General features: G+C 41.7%; 1 protein-coding gene across 1 annotated transcript in view; it reads right to left on the bottom strand.

Annotated features, from left to right (window-relative positions):
- Window positions 1-1,790: 1,790 nt before the first annotated feature.
- LOC109461822 (polypeptide N-acetylgalactosaminyltransferase 11-like) overlaps window positions 1,791-17,852 on the bottom strand; it is an 18,195-nt gene continuing 2,133 nt past the window's right edge. The window contains exons 2-13 of the mRNA XM_019758283.1: window positions 15,789-15,916; window positions 14,722-14,845; window positions 13,993-14,159; window positions 13,239-13,361; window positions 12,085-12,334; window positions 11,479-11,596; window positions 10,120-10,272; window positions 5,312-5,453; window positions 4,781-4,884; window positions 4,310-4,414; window positions 3,649-3,792; window positions 1,791-2,305 (exon numbers count right to left, since the gene is read on the bottom strand). Coding sequence (XP_019613842.1) covers window positions 2,180-2,305; window positions 3,649-3,792; window positions 4,310-4,414; window positions 4,781-4,884; window positions 5,312-5,453; window positions 10,120-10,272; window positions 11,479-11,596; window positions 12,085-12,334; window positions 13,239-13,361; window positions 13,993-14,159; window positions 14,722-14,845; window positions 15,789-15,916 — 1,684 coding nt within the window. The 3' untranslated portion in view covers window positions 1,791-2,179. The remainder of the gene's footprint in view (window positions 2,306-3,648; window positions 3,793-4,309; window positions 4,415-4,780; window positions 4,885-5,311; window positions 5,454-10,119; window positions 10,273-11,478; window positions 11,597-12,084; window positions 12,335-13,238; window positions 13,362-13,992; window positions 14,160-14,721; window positions 14,846-15,788; window positions 15,917-17,852) is intronic.

Here is a 17,852-nt window from a genome sequence, read left to right as displayed (position 1 = left end):
GTCAGTGTACTGCTTAAATGGACTTTTTGTTACATCTTGTGATGTAATGTCAACAAAGTTTTCTTCTAATATGTTTGATATTTCAAGAAATCAATTAATCTGCAATTCAATTAACATCTTAACAGGTTTCACATTCAAGTGAGTTGATTATTGCACTTATTTTAATCAAATTATTAATTTCTAGATGTCTATGTCACAGATTTACACAATAACAATACTCGGGTGCATGTTTGTGACCAGATAGCCAGTTTTGCTTTGAAGACTGGAAGACAACTACTGGTACATGGTCAGGTGCACTGCATGCAGTCCCTACACTACAATTTTCCATAACAAGCCACGACTTTTTCCCAAATATTAAACCACATGTTACACAGATGTAAAAGAGCAGCTACACTATACAGTTCTCCTTAAGCTTGCCATGAAATAAAAGGAGCAAGCCTTCACTAAAGACATGATACAGTTCTGATTCAGAAGTTAAGGGAATGTTCTAGTTTTTACACAGCACCTACCAAATTTAACATAATTTCTTGTGTTCGTATACATTGTATACTTGTAACACGTCTTTCTACCGGAAAGATACCTTGATGCCGGGGTTGACTGAATGAATACTTTTAAAAATACTTTGCATATAACAGAATTCAATGGGGAGAAGTTGGCATATAAGAATACTGGCAAGTTTTTTCAGGATATTCTTTGAAAGTACGTTGTTGGAAAGGAAGGATGGATCATGCACCATGTACGTTAAGAAAAGCAGCAGCATTATACATGTAATTGACCAACTTAACAAGGGTACAACTGGAAACCTTACTTATACATGTAGTTGCTCACTCTTTCACTGTAACAATACTGCCCTCTGGCCAAAACTGCTGTCACTGCAATCATATAGCTATGTAAGGAACCTTGTTTACTCAGCATAAGGCCACACCAATTTAATTTCTTGGTTAACGGATTCGCCCGCTTCATTTTTTTCTGATTTGAAAATAAAAATAAAAATTCAGAATCAACTGCAAAATGCTCATATTTTGCCCTGAACAGTTGAAAACAGTCCTTTTCATCCTAGTTGTTACAGTTATTCCATCTTTCAATGCAGTGGTATCATTAAAAGTTAAAAATTCATTGTTTAAATTTTGTACCCGCCTGGTGTGTTGACTTCTTGGCTCCTATCGTACTATTTTGGGTCATAATAGGATGCCTAGGCCTGTTTTTATTTTTTCGCCAGCCCACTCCATTATTTTTCTAGAAAAATCCGTTAACCAAGAAATTAAATTGGTGTGGCCTAAGTACTACAGGAGAAGATTAACATTACCAACATTTACACAATGTCACTGACATGGAAATTCTGGAAGGAATTCTCTGGAATGAAACGTACACCTCCAGTATGTATGAAAGATCACACACGAGGCACCTTTCTGACAGTTTGTACCTACAGTGTACATGTACATGCTACTGTGGCAAGCAATCTAGTCAAATGAATTACAAATGTACAAATGACAATACATTGTTAAAGAACAATCTGGACAACAAAACATGCCTACTGGCTAGTGCTGCATACCTAAACCCACATTTAGGTTCAGGTCCGGATTCAAGTCCAGAGGTCTAGGTTCAGTTCCGGACTTGTAAGTCCAGACCTAAACCCATGGCATATACAAAATTGCAAGTTGGCAACCTTGCAATGTTGTCTGGGTGAAACTTTGGTCACAAAACATGGAGGCCGACACTTGACGATGCCCAATGGCTATGTTTTCTTCATTTTGCAGAAAAGATTTTGCAATCTACGGTATGGTAATAAGTCCGGACTCGGTTCTTGACTTTTTTTAGGTTTTTTTGGACTTGAACCTAAACATTCTTACAAGTCCAGATCCAAGTCCAGTGAACCGGTATGCAGCACTACTACTGGCTGCTGGCAATGACGATTTTGCAGTTCACAGTGCAACACACTATGTACATATCTATTACTGAAGTCTAATACCTAGTCTTTAGAATTACCTACTGACCTTTCCCATCCACTGGATTACAGAAATGGCTCTTAAGGCTCTCCCTGTAGCCCATTAAATGGACTGATATCTTTCATATAGCATAGCACCACATGGAATCTTCCACAACATTTCCCTATCACAATATATTCCTCAACTTTTCATGGATTTTTTTCTAAAAGAATAGAGACCTTCCACCACAGCTTCTATAGCAGTATGTATCTCCACTGCTGTGCTGGGGAGTCATCACAGATGGACATGTGGACGTAACCTTTACCAGAAGACTGGAACTCCAGACACATGCCGGCTGACGGCTGGTACAGTCTGCCACTCTGAAAATTGAAAAAAAAAAATTTACAGTCGAACCTGTAATAGCAACCACCCCTGTATAGAGACCACTTGTCCATTATGACCACTTTTTGTTTACCTTACCTTAGACCTTAGATCCTCCCGCAAATACTTTTGCATGGGTCAAATGCTAGTTCTGACAGAACTTCTCCAGGTACTTCTTGTTGGTCCCTTGAATTTTGGTCCCTTGAATTTTGTCCCTTGAATTCTCCAGGTACTTCTCCTTGGTCCCTTGAATTTTTCCGATTGCGTTAAGAATCTTGCCTATTGCGTCCACCTGTATAACGCGTCCAGCGTCCGCGTGTTTTCGGTCCCTAGGCGACCCGAGGCTGCCCAGTCTGACCACCACGCAGCCAATCCCACGATGTCCAGCCGCACGTTGCGAAATTGTTAGCCATGAAAATCCAACGTGTACCGGGTAATATGGGCATGATGTGGAGGTGTTTTTTTATATTTTTGCTAGCGTTCGTATACGCTATACTCCCATATATAGGCCAGACTTCGCAAAGTGCATAACAAAACTTTGAAGGATACAATTTGTTTAAATCTGAAGAAGACAAAATGCCTGCAAGCAGTCTTAGTGTGAGATAAAAATAACAACAATTTGTACAGAGAAAAACAACATCCTGAAGCCTTTTATTCTGTCAACATAAGCATGTATATGCGAGTAGACTAATTTCTTGACAGACAGGCAGAAACTCAAGAACTATCCCAAGTAGTGATGCATACCGGTTCACTGGACTTGGATCCGGACTTGTAAGAATGTTTAGGTTCAAGTCCAAAAAAACCTAAAAGTCAAGAACCGAGTCCGGACTTATTACCATAAAAGACCATTTCACATACCCCTTTTCTTTCCAAACCACCTAAAATCTTCCGTAGATTGTAAAATCTTTGCTGCAAAACGAAGAAAACATTGCAAAGTTTCACCCAGACAACATTGCAAGGTTGCCAACATGCAAGTTTGTCTATGCCATGGGTTTAGGTCCGGACTTACAAGTCCGGAACTGAACCTACACCTTTGGACTTGAATCCGGACCTGAACCTGAAATTGGGTTTAGGTATGCATCACTAATCCCAAGAACTATCGTAGACTGGAGCTCCTTGCCACCAAGCACAGTTAGGGCATCATCACTAGAAAGCTTTTAACAACTCCTGCAATTAAATGTGCAAAGATCGAGTGCAACCAGCCGTTTAGTGTGATATAGCTAGCTGCCGCTGTGCCGCGTGCCTGCGAAGCTGGTGTGTTACGCCGAATGGCGGTTATACCGGCTATACTGATACAGATACAGAGTGAGTAGAAAGAGGATGTTTTGTAAGGATGACTCACATCTTCTGCAAACTTCCACTGCTGGCCGCCGCTGGTTCCATGACACTTCATGATACGGGGGAAGGACTTGGGGTCGTTTTCGTTCACGTCTAAACACAGTAGACCTGTCAGCTGCAGTTCATCCTGATCTGTCAGGTACCAGACCTACAGGGAACAGGTAAAACATCAGCACAATTTGGTCACACCAAATATCATCAATGGCTGAGTGGCTAGGTCAACAGACACAAGATTGAGAGGCCACAGGTTTGATTCCTTGCATTCCTGGCTGATCATGAAGATTGAAAATCGCAACGGCTAAAGCATACAACTCTTGGCTGCAGATAATTTATAATTTGTAAAATGGGTTACAATTTCTGCTATTAACAAGGAAAGATTATATGCTTGCAAAGATGAACTATTACTGTGAGAACAATGCAGCTTTACTGTCATCACCAAAGCAATAATACCATCCTATTTGTATACGAGCCATTGCTGTTTTCCCTTACATCATATACATGCAAATTATTTTAAGACATTATGCAAATCATTGATAGGTGAATAAGCCAACCGCTTTTTGACTATAACTTTCTGGCTATGATGTCATGGTGAACGCTCATATCAGCACTATCCTCTTTAAAAAATCCTTCGGCAAAGAGGGCTAAGTAATACTGTCACCACCCACCTGATTCTTGTCTTCAGATAAACAGTCGCTCACTACGACAAGTGATCCCTTCTCATTGGGTCCATTCTGGGATATCAGACACAACCCTGAGTCCATATGCTTGATCTGACAATAAAAAGAAAAGCAACAACACTTTAAGTGGCACAATACATGAAATGATACAGAATAGCAAAGTTCTTTCTATCACAACCTAGAAAGAACTTTGCTATTCAGTCGTTTACCAACCTGATGAAATTACGGATGAAATTATACATTTTCAAGCACCATCTTCTCTTAATATGTTGGTGGTTCCCACCATGTGAACCAGACATGAACAAACCTGGCCTGATAACAACACACTACGATTGGACAGACTAAGATGCGAAAAAACTAAAACAGCATACTTATTAAGAATTACTACTTACTTGATGAACCTTAAGCTTGTGATCTACATGAACTCTAACCAGAGAAGATCAGCTCGACAGTACTTACATGTCCCTTTTTGATGACCTTAGGTCGGGGTGGTAGCTGCCCCACACCGACTTGTTTCACTCCCCAAGGATTCGCCATTCTCACCTCCTTCTGACGACCTGCAGCTAAACCAGCACAGACAGTTTAGAAAAGCTAGGACCAAACACCAGCTACAGTACATCACACAGATCAACAGTGAACAGCATTATTCTTGTGAATACAAGAACGTAGGTCATAACCAGGTACTACTTAGTACAAATGTATACAAATGTGGTGTAATGGCAGAGCATTATAGTCATGCCTTCAAGTACCAGAGTTATCAACCAAGGATTGAGGTGTTCAAAAACTCATCGCAGAGTGGAACTCGCTGTCACCAAGTACAGTAGGGGCATTATCATTAGATGGCTTTAAAACAATGTCTAGAGTTAGATGTTCAAGGGTTAGGTGTAACAAGTTATTCTGTGTAATGTAGCCAGCTGCCGCTACGCCACGTGCCTGCGAAGCTGGAGTATTACGCCGAAGGACAGTTATACCGGCTATACAGATACAGACCTGGTACAAACAGCTCAGGATAGATGTTGTCCAGGTACCATTTGAAGGAGTGACAGTTCAGCTTCTCCCTGAGTTTTAACCTGTCACTGATGTCACCGTATGGTCGAGACTTCATCTCTGGACGGAGGGAAAAATACTGCTCCTGGAATAGACAAAATATCTCTTTTTAGCTTAATGAAGTTCATAGCCTTAAGACAGGGAGTAGTACCTTTGCCAAGAAGGTTATGTTTTCAGTTTGTGTGTGTGTCTGTCTGAGTACATGTGGGCTAGAACTACATCAGGCCACAGCAAGTAATTTTTATGGATCACATTAATGTGTGCATTGATTTTTGCCTGATTTTGGAAAAAGAAACAAGAAATTTTGTGGCCCTCTGACAGTGGTCAACATGCCGAAAACAGGCAAAGATGTCTGTTGCCATGCCGGAATGTGGACGGCAGGTAGATATAAGGAGAGGAGACAACACAAGGCTCTGATTTATTGTTTTGTCTTTCACTTTGATGCAGTGATGTATTTCATGCCCTTTATATGTGGCAGTGGCTGTGTATACATTATATGTGATGTTCCCACTGAATCAAAACCAGTAGGACAATGATTGAAAACTTTTATTTTTCAAAGTTGTTTCAGTGAGAAGTGGATGTTGTAATAGTTGGCAGTAAACTTAGCACAATATAGGTATCATTTCTTGTGCAACAAGGTTTATGATGTCGAAATTTGAAAATGTAGGAATCTTGTTTCTTTGGCAAGTCTTGTTTTTTCTCTTGCCCTATCGCATTAGATTTGGAGTCTGTGAAGGATGTCATCCATAAACTACCACCCCACACAGGCTATCCTGAACTTCAGCCCCCAGTCTGCGGGGTGGAAGAGACCGCGGGGGGCCCCCCGCACCCGCTGGTCGGACGTCCTGGCCAAGGACCTGGCCCTGGTCAACATCACCCACGAAGAAGCGCAGGGGCTCGCCCAGGACAGATCGAGATGGAAGGAGGTGGTCCACCTAGTAGGCTCGACGCACATCGTGCAAGAGGACTGAGTGAGAGGCATAGATTATGTTACGTGTTACGTGGCGCTTGTGAGCGGCCGCGGTGCACTGCACCTCCGCTCTTTTTCCTGTTTATACGTCTTTTTATTTTACGTTTCTACATCACTCTGTGCAATACCTGTGTCCGAACGCCTTGCGATCATGCTCCAGTCGTCCTAAGTGGATGTAGACCCCCTGAAGCGAGCATTTCTGCTTTAAACCCGTTGGATCCGCGAAACTGGGGAGAGTGTACTTTGCCGGAGGTGTCATGGCTTCCCAGGGCATCTTTGCGTACTCCGTGGGTTTTCTTCGGAGCCTGAAGTCGTCAGCACTACCTGTAAATCCCTTCCTGAAGTCCCACCTCCGGTTTCTCGGGCTGTTGAAGGTTCGGGGAAGGCCAAGAGGGTGCAGAGGTGGTAGGAACCTTCAGCGTACAATTAGCACTGTTGTTGGTAATAGGCCGGGTAAACGCAATCACCTATTCTCATGCAAATTCAATCTGATTGATGTCGTCGCCCGAAACGCTAGGAATGTTCCGACAGGTGATCACTCTCAACTTATGAGTTCTAAGGATTCTCGCCTCCCTTCATTATTCAAAGTCGTTTATCTAAACGCAAGAAGTGTCAAGGCAGTGAAGTCCGCACAGAAATAAGTTGGTTCAGCTCCAGAACATGATTCACTTGAACTGCCCAGACATTCTGGCTGTTACGGAGACTTGGCTTAACGATGATGTCCGCGATCAAGAGGTTATCCCACCCGGCTATGCAACTTACCGGAAAGACCGTCATCACACTCACGCAGGAAGAGCTGGTGGTGGCGTCCTTCTGGCCGTCTCTTCAAACGTACGCAGTCGGAGAAGGCCAGACCTCGAACCCAAGGACGAAATTCTCGTCTGCGAAGTTCAGCCTCCCGGCTTGGGTAAGTTGGCCACCGTGCTTTGCTACAGACCACCCTCTGGGGATTTGTCAACATTTACCGTGAACTTGTCTTCAGTTTTAGAGAAAGTTAAGGACGAGTACCGAATGTATTGTGTACTCGGTGACTTTAATCTCCCCAAGGTTGACTGGAACAGTTGCGCTGTTACGGACAGGGGAAAAGAATCTGACTTTTGCGAAGTAATAAATGATCACTTTCTCCATCAGCACAACATGATTCCATCCAACCACTGTAACCACATCTTAGACTTAGTCTTCACCAACATACCTGAAAAGGTGTCGTCCATCAAGGAGCTTCCGACCGAATTTGACACGGATCATACGATCCTAGAATCCGTATTCACTGCAACTACAGCCTAGTGTGGCCTTTCTCGGAAGGTCTTTAACTACCGGCGCGCCGACTGGGACGGCCTTAGGGCACATCTTGTCTCTAGGCAACTAACCGAGGCCGTCGAGCAGTATCAGGACATTGACTCTGCCTGGGAATTCTTGTCATCCACACTACAGTCAGCAGTCAACCAGTTCGTGCCTTGGCGGAGGGTGAAAGACTCAACTACGCCTCCATGGATTGACGGTGAAACACGTGACGTCCAAATCGCAAGAGAACAGCTTGGCGTAGAGCCAACCGAACTAACTCTCCATCACACTGGGCTAAATACCGAGAACTTCGCAATAAACTGAAGAACCTTCTATCTCTTAAGCACACAAGCTACGTTAACAGCTTATCATCCACTCTGCATGAAGCGCCTAAGCGGTTTTGGACCTTCGTACGTGCGAAGTCTAAATCCAGATCTCTGCCATCTACCGTATACCTCCAGAACTCTACTGCTAATGCTGCAGCCGATAAGGCTACATTGTTCAATAAGTATTTTTTCTCTACTTTTAGTCCAGCCGACCAGAATGTTAGCAAACCAACTATTGACATCAAAGTTGTTGACAGTCTCGGTGACCTCCAGTTTAATGTTGACTCAGTCCGAGATGCACTTGTTAATCTTGACACAAGTAAGGCCGTCGGCCCTGACAGTATTTCCCCATTTATGTTAAAGAATTGTGCCCAGGCACTTGCTTTCCCTTTGACCTTGCTGTTTAACAAATCTGTCACTTTAGGAGCGGTTCCGTCTTGCTGGAAAGAGGCTAATGTATCCCGTTTTCAAAAAGGGTGATAAGCAAGACGTTTCAAATTACCGTCCGGTTTCTTTATTGTCTATCGTCAGCAAGGTCATGGAGCGGTGCATTTACGATATGGTGTTCCCAATTCTGCATGAGTCAATTCATGATCTCCAACATGGTTTTATTAAGGGGCGTTCTACAACCACCCAGCTGTTGGAGGTTTATCACAGTGTGGGCTCCATCCTCGACAGAGGTGGGCAAGTCGACATGCTCTTTTTGGACTTTGCAAAGGCATTCGACTCCGTTCCGCACTCTCGGTTGCTTCACAAACTACAGATGTACGGGTTTAACGGCAAGCTTTTGTCATGGTTTAACTCGTACCTCACTAACCGAAAGCAACGGGTGGTGGTAGAAGGATGTCATTCACAGTGGCTCCCCGTTACTTCTGGTGTGCCTCAGGGCTCCATCTTGGGCCCAATGCTATTCTTATTGTACATTAACGATTTACCTTGTACTGCAAAGCACTCCACTGTAGCGTTGTTTGCTGACGACTCAAAATGCTATAGAGAGATTCGTAACCTACATGACTGTGATAAACTACAGGCCGATATTTCTTCTATGTATGAGTGGAGTCTCAAGTGGGGGATGTCATTCCATCCATCTAAATGTAAGGTAATCCGCTTGACTCGCTCCAAGAGTCCAATCACTTTTACCTACCACATGTCAGATATAGCCCTATGTTCAGTCAGTAGCATGAACGACTTGGGTGTTCTTGCCCAGTCTGACTTGTTGTGGAACAAGCATATTGTAAACATTGTAGCTAAAGCAAACTCGATGATGGGTTTTATTATACGCACTGTCGGTTACGATTCCAGCCTGGATATACGCAAAGCATTGTATGTAACACTAGTCAGATCACTTCTCGAGTATTGTTGCCCCGTTTGGTCACCGCTGTCGCGTAACCTCATGGCCCTCTTGGAGGGAGTTCAGAGGCGGGCGACAAAGTTCATTCTTCGTAACAATGCAAATGTCAGTGAACTTAACTACAAGGACAGATTATTATACCTAAACATGCTACCTCTGTCTTATAGGAGGGAGACAGCCGACATCATGGTTTTCGTTAAGTCCCTGTCAAGTATGTATGACCTGAACGTGTATGATTATGTATCTTTTTCAACCAGACCAGCAAGGAGTAACCGGTCTTACATATTAATGCCAAGCCGATGTAAGACATCTACATTTGCCATGTCATACATACCACGTCTGGTAACTGAATGGAATAAGCTTGACGTCGCAGTTCGCATCAAAGGGGCTTCGACGTTAAATCTGTCTGACTTACTGTCTTTTAAGCGTTGTCTTGTGAAATCTGCTGTTGAGAGATTTAAACATCACTTTGAACCTGACAACCTCTGTACATGGTCCACTGCGTGCAAGTGCGCGTCTTGTCAGGATTTGAGGGTTCGGTAGTCTGTATATATTAAGCTTTTTCATTATGTATATGTATATGTAAATCACTCATTATTTTATACTTGAGCCTATTGTATTTGTATGCTGTATCGGGACGAGGGCTGGTAAAGGTGTTACACCTGTTCCCCCGTCCCTTTCACTGTTGTGATGAATTTTAATAAATAAATAAATAAATAAATAAATAAATGAGTGAGTGAGTGAGTTCTATTAATACAACAGCTACAAAGCCTCAAAGTGTACAATGTGACAGGAAGAGACAGACAAGTCAGGAGACATTTACCTTATACTCATCCATCCACACATGTGCCAGTCGGAGGGAGTTTTTCGACATGGTATCCTCTCCATTGGGCGATCCGTACGGCCGGCGCTTGCGGAAAACGTGCCCCACTCTGGAGCAGGGGATGATTTCTAACGTTCCGCCACACATCCATATCTGTACAGGACAGTTAAAAAACAAACGGTCAGAAATAGGCTTTTAGCTAGCTAGGGGTGTCTAGGTGTCTCCCTGTACTGAAAATAACAACAAATTGGAATCCCTACTTTTTGGTAGGACACCCTAATAAGGATACTCTATTTTCCACTCCCAAACCCAAACCCTGCCATGCAAACATGCCTCCCTTCGGCCTTACTATGTATACAAAAATGATGTTGTAACGAAGGAAAAAAAATTGGCTGCAGCCTGTATTCCTAAAAATTTGCCTCTCAAAATGCAATACTGTTTGAGAGCATTACAACTTTCAAAAAAGCTTGTGGCTGCACAGCTTTGCTGCATATAGCATAAGATGAAAAGATGGACACCCAACAAAAAAATCCTACCTAAAAGCCTGGTAAGAAACAAGCATGGAAAAATAAAATTCATTCAAAATGTTCTTTTGTCAAAAGATCTTGGTGACCCTGCTTCCACTCTGACTTAAAGTAACAAACAGTTCAACTGGAATAATAATCTGTTAGAGCTAAAAATGAGTCCTTCAGTATGTGCAATTACTGCAAGTTACAACCTTTGAACACCCGGGACCAACAGACATTGACATTCATATACGGTAGCCTGGAAATAATGTGATAATCTATTTAACCTCACCTGTGAACAAACGCAATCACTGAAGGTAGTATTTATGCTACACAACACATAAATACCTGGCAGTCTTCGAATTAGCCACTACATCAGTTTCATGGTACAAAATGTGTAGGTAGTCAAAATCAAACGATTCCAAAAAATTTTACTTTATGTGCATGTAAATGTACAAACTTCCTTACACCTAGGAAAAAAGATTAGGGCCGGTAGGTAGAGATTATCTTTTTTCTTCTTCTTTTTTTTACTAGACTTTGGTGATCTTTGGTGATCTATATAGTGATCCAACTTATACAATACAGTTTATCAAAGTAAAACTTGCATGACCACTTTTCTATTTTCAATGTCAAAGTTGGAAAACTGATTGTACAATGTTTCATCACTCTGGTGTCAAATCATGGAGCTAGAAATGGCTGATCAGCTTAAAAAATATAATATGTCTCTTGCAGGGGTCCACACAAAAAATGCTAGGGTCAGTCCAGAAACAGGAAACACAAGATTTTATTCCTAGGCCCTAGCAGATAGAACATTCTCTGAGAAACTGCAGAGTTCCATTTTTTGAAGACTTACTCTGAAGGAAATCTCTAAGTTCTCCCCTCCCCAGATGTCCATGCCCTCATCATATCTCCCCATCTCATCAAAATACTCCCTGTCAATGGCAAACAGACCTCCTGCCATGGTTGGGGAACTGGAAATGGAAAAATAAAGATTATTAAACTATGACTTTTAACATAACAATAAACAAAAACCGCATATAGATAGCCTTAATGCAAGTGGTATATGCATGTATATGTTAGTTTAAAGTCCTTCCCACACCATGTGGCGGCACCCATCTCGATTCAGTAGCCCTTGGGCCACACAGTAGTGCAATCACTACAGCAGGGGGCTAGTCCACTTGTAGTGGTGTGTGTTGAACTCCCATACTCTTTCCCAATGCTGAGTGCTACGTTTTTGGTATGACTCGGCCGGGGATTAAACTCACGACCTACCAAATGAAAGGCGAGCACTCTACCCACTTAGCCATTGCACCACCGTTTTTTCTTTATGCATGCATGTACATTTATGAACTTAGAAATGACCCTCATGACCTGAATGAAAAGTGGCCAGCTGCAGCCAGCAGGCCAATTTGAGTATTTGGTGAATAATCAAAGACTTGATCAAACAGACATGTCTTACTTGATAGGAGATGCAGCACCATCAGGCCCCTGTAGTAACTGCTGTGGCACCTGGTCCCACTTGAAGTGCAGGCCCCAGTTGAACCCTCCCCTCACTAGCGGAGAGGCCGTGTACTCAAACGTGTCTGAGTTGATGATGTCGATGATAGGACACACCACGCGCGTGCGGTCCTCCGCGATACGGGCGAGCAATGGTTCCAGCCATTGTTTACTGACCTCGCAGTGACTGTCCAGAAACATCAGGACATCTCCTGGAAAAGAATGGCATTTGGAAATTTAGATATCAGTACCCAGTAGTCTGATCCTTGAGTTCATGTTATACAACATATTGCAGTTCTGTCAATTCATATAATGCAATTTATTGAAAAAAGTTGTCATACCAGAGGTTCTAATAATGATAAACAACTTTTGATGAGAAGGTCAATAACTAAGGGAGTGAGGGAGTGAGTGAGTAAGTGAGTGAGTGAGTGAGTGAGTGAGTGAGTGAGTGAGTGAGTGAGTGAGTGAGAGTGAGTGAGTGATTGAGTGAGTGAGTGATTGAGTGAGTGATTGAGTGAGTGATTGAGTGAGAGTGAGTGAGTGATTGAGTGAGTGAGTGACTGAGTGAGTGATTGAGTGATTGAGTGAGTGATTGAGTGAGTGAGTGATTGAGTGAGTGATTGAGTGAGTGTGAGTGTGAGTGAGAGTGATTGAGTGAGTGTGAGTGAGTGAGTGGGTGAGTGAGTGATTGAGTGATTTGAGTGAGTGATTGAGTGAGTGATTGAGTGAGTGATTGAGTGAGTGATTGAGTGATTGAGTGAGTGATTGAGTGAGTGATTGAGTGAGTGTGAGTGAGAGTGATTGAGTGAGTGGTTGAGTGTGAGTGAGTGGGTGAGTGAGTGAGTGAGTGATTGAGTGAGTGATTTGAGTGAGTGATTGAGTGATTTGAGTGAGTGTGAGTGAGTGATTGAGTGAGAGTGATTGAGTGAGTGATTGAGTGTGAGTGGTTGAGTGGTTGAGTGGTTGAGTGGTTGAGTGAGTGAGTGAGTGAGTGTGTGAGTGAGTGCGTGAGTGAGTGAGTGAGTGAGTGAGTGAGTGAGTGAGGAGTGAGCGAGTGAGTGAGTGAGTGAGTGAGTGAGTGAGTGAGTGAGTGAGTGAGTGAGTGTAGACCCTGACCTGATGCATGTGTCGCTCCTTTGACCCTTGCCCTGATGAGCCCCTCCCGTTTGTCAGTCCTGTACAGTTGCACCATGGGAAGGTGGTCTCTGATGTACTCTTCCAACTCCTCCTTCAGGTGACCTGTGTACAACAAGGGTGAGCATTTAAGTTTTTAATACTAATAATAATAATAGAAAGAAGTTACATTCATATGCTGATGCTCAACAAATTGCAAAAAGCCAGTTACAGTTAACAGTTATATGAGAGAAAGGATGAGTGTCACAATGGCCAAGTGGACATCAAGACATACTACAATGCTTACAGTACTAGTACAGTATATCATTATGGGGTCTATGTCAATAGCAGTCTGCTAAAAAGTAATTTTTTTGTGAGCATCCTGGCTGACTCTTCTACAGTTCATCAGCAAAGTGATATGTTTTGAAGCATGACAAGTGGACCTACAGAGATAGCTGCTATTGTGGAAGTGTGGACCTTACAACATTGTAGCACGTCAGCAGAACGTACTGCACCTGTGCAAAACCCTTACGGTTTTCGTTAGATTTCTGGTCAACGTTGCATCAGAATTTTGCCTGTTGCAGACGATATATTTTCCGACACAATATTTGGAAAGTACAGACAGGATGTTAACCTTATATATGCGAGTACGACCTTATATGAGATGTTCTGCTGAAGTGCTAAGCACAATACATTACGGGTTTCGCGCAGGTGCAGTATGTACTGCCGACGTACTCAGAATTGTCTAGTTCCTTACTTTGATCACTGAAGTCGTCGATAAGGATGATCTCCTGTAGTAGATCCCGGGGTGTGCGATCCAGCACGCTGTGTACGGTCCTCAGCAGGGTGGACCACGCCTCGTTGAAGAAGCAGATGACAACACTTGCCTTTGGCAGGCTGGAGGGATAAGACTTTCCTCTGCACCTGTATGAGCCAGAGCACGGTATACAGTTTTTCTTTTCTACTAGCTATTGGAGCAATCTAAGGCCACACCAATTTAATTTGTTGGTTCTCAGATTTTTTCAGAAAAAATATGAAGCTGGGTTAATATCTAAACAATGAATTTCGAACTTTCCATCAAACCACTGCATTGATAGATGGAAAAACTGTAACAACTAGAAAGAAAAGGGCTTTTCTCAACTGTTGGGGGCAAAATATGAGTATACTTGAGTTGATTCAAATTCAGAACCACAATGTTTTTTTTTTGTCAAATGAGAAAAAAAATGAAGAAGCGAATCCGAGGACCAAGAAATTAAATTAGTGTGGATTAATTGATCAAATTTCCTAGGGATGTCAGCGTACATTATGTACTAAAAAGCATAATAAAAGACAAGAATTCTTGGCAAGAAAGATTGGGTTTGGTCTGGGTGAGCCACCTGAAATGATGACGATTTCTACTAGCACAACAGTTACATGTACCTTATAATTAATTCCCTTCCACAGAAGTTGTATTGGAAAAGTTGGATATTTTGCTAGTTTTCCTTACTTGTCATTCCTTGTGTCTGGAATGTTCCTGTGGAAGCCAATGCGATCACTAATGAGAAGGTTGAAGGCGTGTCTCCTGTAGCCCATGTCACGAGTCTCCTGGTCTTCTGGGGACTTTATCAGACCTGAATGGAGCAACAGGAAGATGTTAGACCCTGTTCACATTCATTTTTTTCTGTTCGATTAAAAGGGCTAACCAAATAGAAAATTGTCTGAATAATTTTTTGGAGTGTGAATGCTCCAAATTACTTAGAGTTTACCTGAATTGATTCCAAAATAATCCAAAATGGTTTGAGACACTTGCGGCGGATTCGAATCGGATGAAACTGTGAGTGTGAACACGAAGTGAATTGGATTCGGGCGGTGTGACGTCATTGCTAGCGGTCCTACCAATCAGAGCGTAGAACGTGTGCTGCTACTTACATATTAAGGAGAAAATGGCGCCCGGTTTTGCCGTATCTGCGAAAAGCAGTGCGAACGCTCTTGTGGATTCGGTGTCGATTTGAATAGACAGTTTTCTAATCGAATAGCCCTTTTAATCGTATAGAAAAAATGAATGGGGTTAGTGTTACACAGACCACATACTCTGGGATACAGGGATGTTCTTATACACAACCAGGGATTCTTCCTACCTTACTAACATTTCGATGTCTGTCAGAATCCTTGGTTGTATATTAATCCCTATATTCTACCAAACTGATGAAATCATTTTCAGAAAACACACATTCTGGTGTAATTGCCTTATTTCCGTCAGCAAGAAGATATAAAAATGTACATTGTAAATTTGGAGCCTTTAACTGTTATCATATAACTTTGCAGAAAGGTTCCAGCCCAAAGAACATAATGATTAAATTTATAACAGATTACTGTTAAATCAACAAATACAGGACTCAATTGGCACTAAATACTAGCATACATGTATGAGGAATAGGAACAAGAATTATCTAATACAATGCCTTGAAGAACAATGAACATGCGTTTCTGTCAGAATACTACCATTGAGAGTATTGGGGACTGAGTCTGAGAGAAAATATTTCCAATACTCTAACATAAAATTAATATGATTACCTAGTTCAGAAAGAGGCAGGTCCACTTTTGTGGTGTGTGCACCCTGATGACTCTTGAAGGTCAGCCTTCTGTCTCCCTCCTCCTCCTCTTCCACTTGTACACGTGGTCTTCTGGGCTGGAACCGAATCCTGACAAACAACATTGAAAAACTGGCATCAGGACCAAATATGGGAGCACAGGTACATGTGACAAGCATGTTGGGAGAACATACTGCACCAGCGTGAAACCAGTAATGTATTGTGCAAAGCACTTCGGCAGAACGTCTCATATGAGGTCGTATTCACGTAATTGTTTGTAAGGTATTAACATCCCGTCTGTAGTTTTCAAATGTCAGAAAAAAATATCATCTGCAACATAGGCAAAATTCTGATGTAATGTTGACCAAAAATCTGACGAAAACTGTGAAAAATCAGGGTTTTGCACAGGCGCAGTACGTTCTGCCGATATGCTCATGTGACAGTTGGCCCTCTCCCAACCATTGCCTTCAACCCTAAGAGTTTGGAAACTTCTTACTTCTGAGTCATAAAGATGCCTATTAGTATCAGCCCAAGGGACAGTAACTTTTCCTATGGTAATTTCCTACCATAGGAACCTTCCTTACATGACAAAGACTCTTACGGTTGTTGAACAGGTTTTTTGTAGTTCTAATTACCTGTATATTGCGTGAACCGTTCTTTTACATGATAAAGCTTCTTACAGACCTTGTTGTTTAACCGGTTTTTCTAGTTACTTGTATATAAGAGTGAATCGGTTCTCTGTTCATTTGTGATGCTGAAGAAGAGTGATGGATGTCACTCGAAACGTCCGGAAATAAATCCGTTAACTGATCCAGTAGTAGAGTTTGAATTTTCTTACGAGTAACATTACCTTATTTCATTGTCATTAATTTATACCGTACATTATTTGATTATCCTTACTGTATTATCTCCATTTTCTATTATATTATTTCAATTTATTGATTATATTTAATTTTGTATAGTTTAGAGGAGGAGGGCCTTGTATAAGCATTCCATGCTTCTCCCCTCCTCCTGCACTTGTTTTATCCTTGTTTTGTATTATTATTGTCTGTTTTGTTTATGTGCAAACTAATAAAATCAAATCAAATCATACCACCATGAAATATGTCGAGTTTATTCAAAATTGTTATTGGGGGGATATGGATTTAAGGTCGTAATTAACAATTTAATTTATGGTTTTCTAAACTCAAATTGCAATATTTTGCGTGAGGAATTCTTACCCTTTGATAATATTTCATTTTCACATGTCCAGATCATTTGGTTGTAATACCAGGGCTCAGGATCCAAAAATCATTTTTTTTGTTGAAAAATGCCCCCAAAAACGTTCATAAATTTTTTTCAAAGGCATGTATGAAAATGAGAAAGTTTGCATTATGCAAATAAAAATCCTAACCAATAATGTAGGGATAGCTATCCAAACTGTTGAATTCTTGGTTATATATTACTTCATACTATAGTTATATCAATATAAAGCATTGTTTTCTCTTGTATTTCTCCCTCTTTCCCTGCCATGTCGTGAAATGTGGTGAAGCCATGCTGCATTTGCTCCAAAGCAAATGTCGGCCTTTCATCATGCATTAGTTTTGCTAGTTACCCGATCCATCCAGTCGGAGACATTTGCAAGAGTTGCGGCTGTCTTGTCGATAGTGATGACTGACTGCTTCCACTGCCTCAGGTACTCCGCCGTCAGCTGGTTTTGTTGACTCTCTGACACCGTCACTATTGTGTAATAAATACACACAATCACCGCATAACTAGAGTTTCACGGTCTCATATAGACGCCAAGTACCACTATAGAATAGAAGTTTGGTATTGATAATGCCAATAGGATCCTTAATTGCATGAATTATTTCAGTTGATCAATATTTTCCATTCAACGACAAAATTTTTATAACTCGTTTTATTGATATTTCCGGATACCTTTGTCAAATTATGTTAAGTAAACGTTTCTCATTGATTTAGCAAACAAGATCCTTATCTGCATGCATTGATTGTTCAGTTGATCATGTTTTCCACCCGATGTTATGTTTTGTGATGTTCTACCTTC

This window comes from Branchiostoma belcheri, unplaced genomic scaffold, assembly GCF_001625305.1.
Source record: "Branchiostoma belcheri isolate BF01 breed outbred unplaced genomic scaffold, Haploidv18h27 scaffold96, whole genome shotgun sequence".
In the NCBI taxonomy this organism is placed as follows: domain Eukaryota; kingdom Metazoa; phylum Chordata; class Leptocardii; order Amphioxiformes; family Branchiostomatidae; genus Branchiostoma; species Branchiostoma belcheri.
This window is presented reverse-complemented; position numbering and strand designations above follow the sequence as displayed.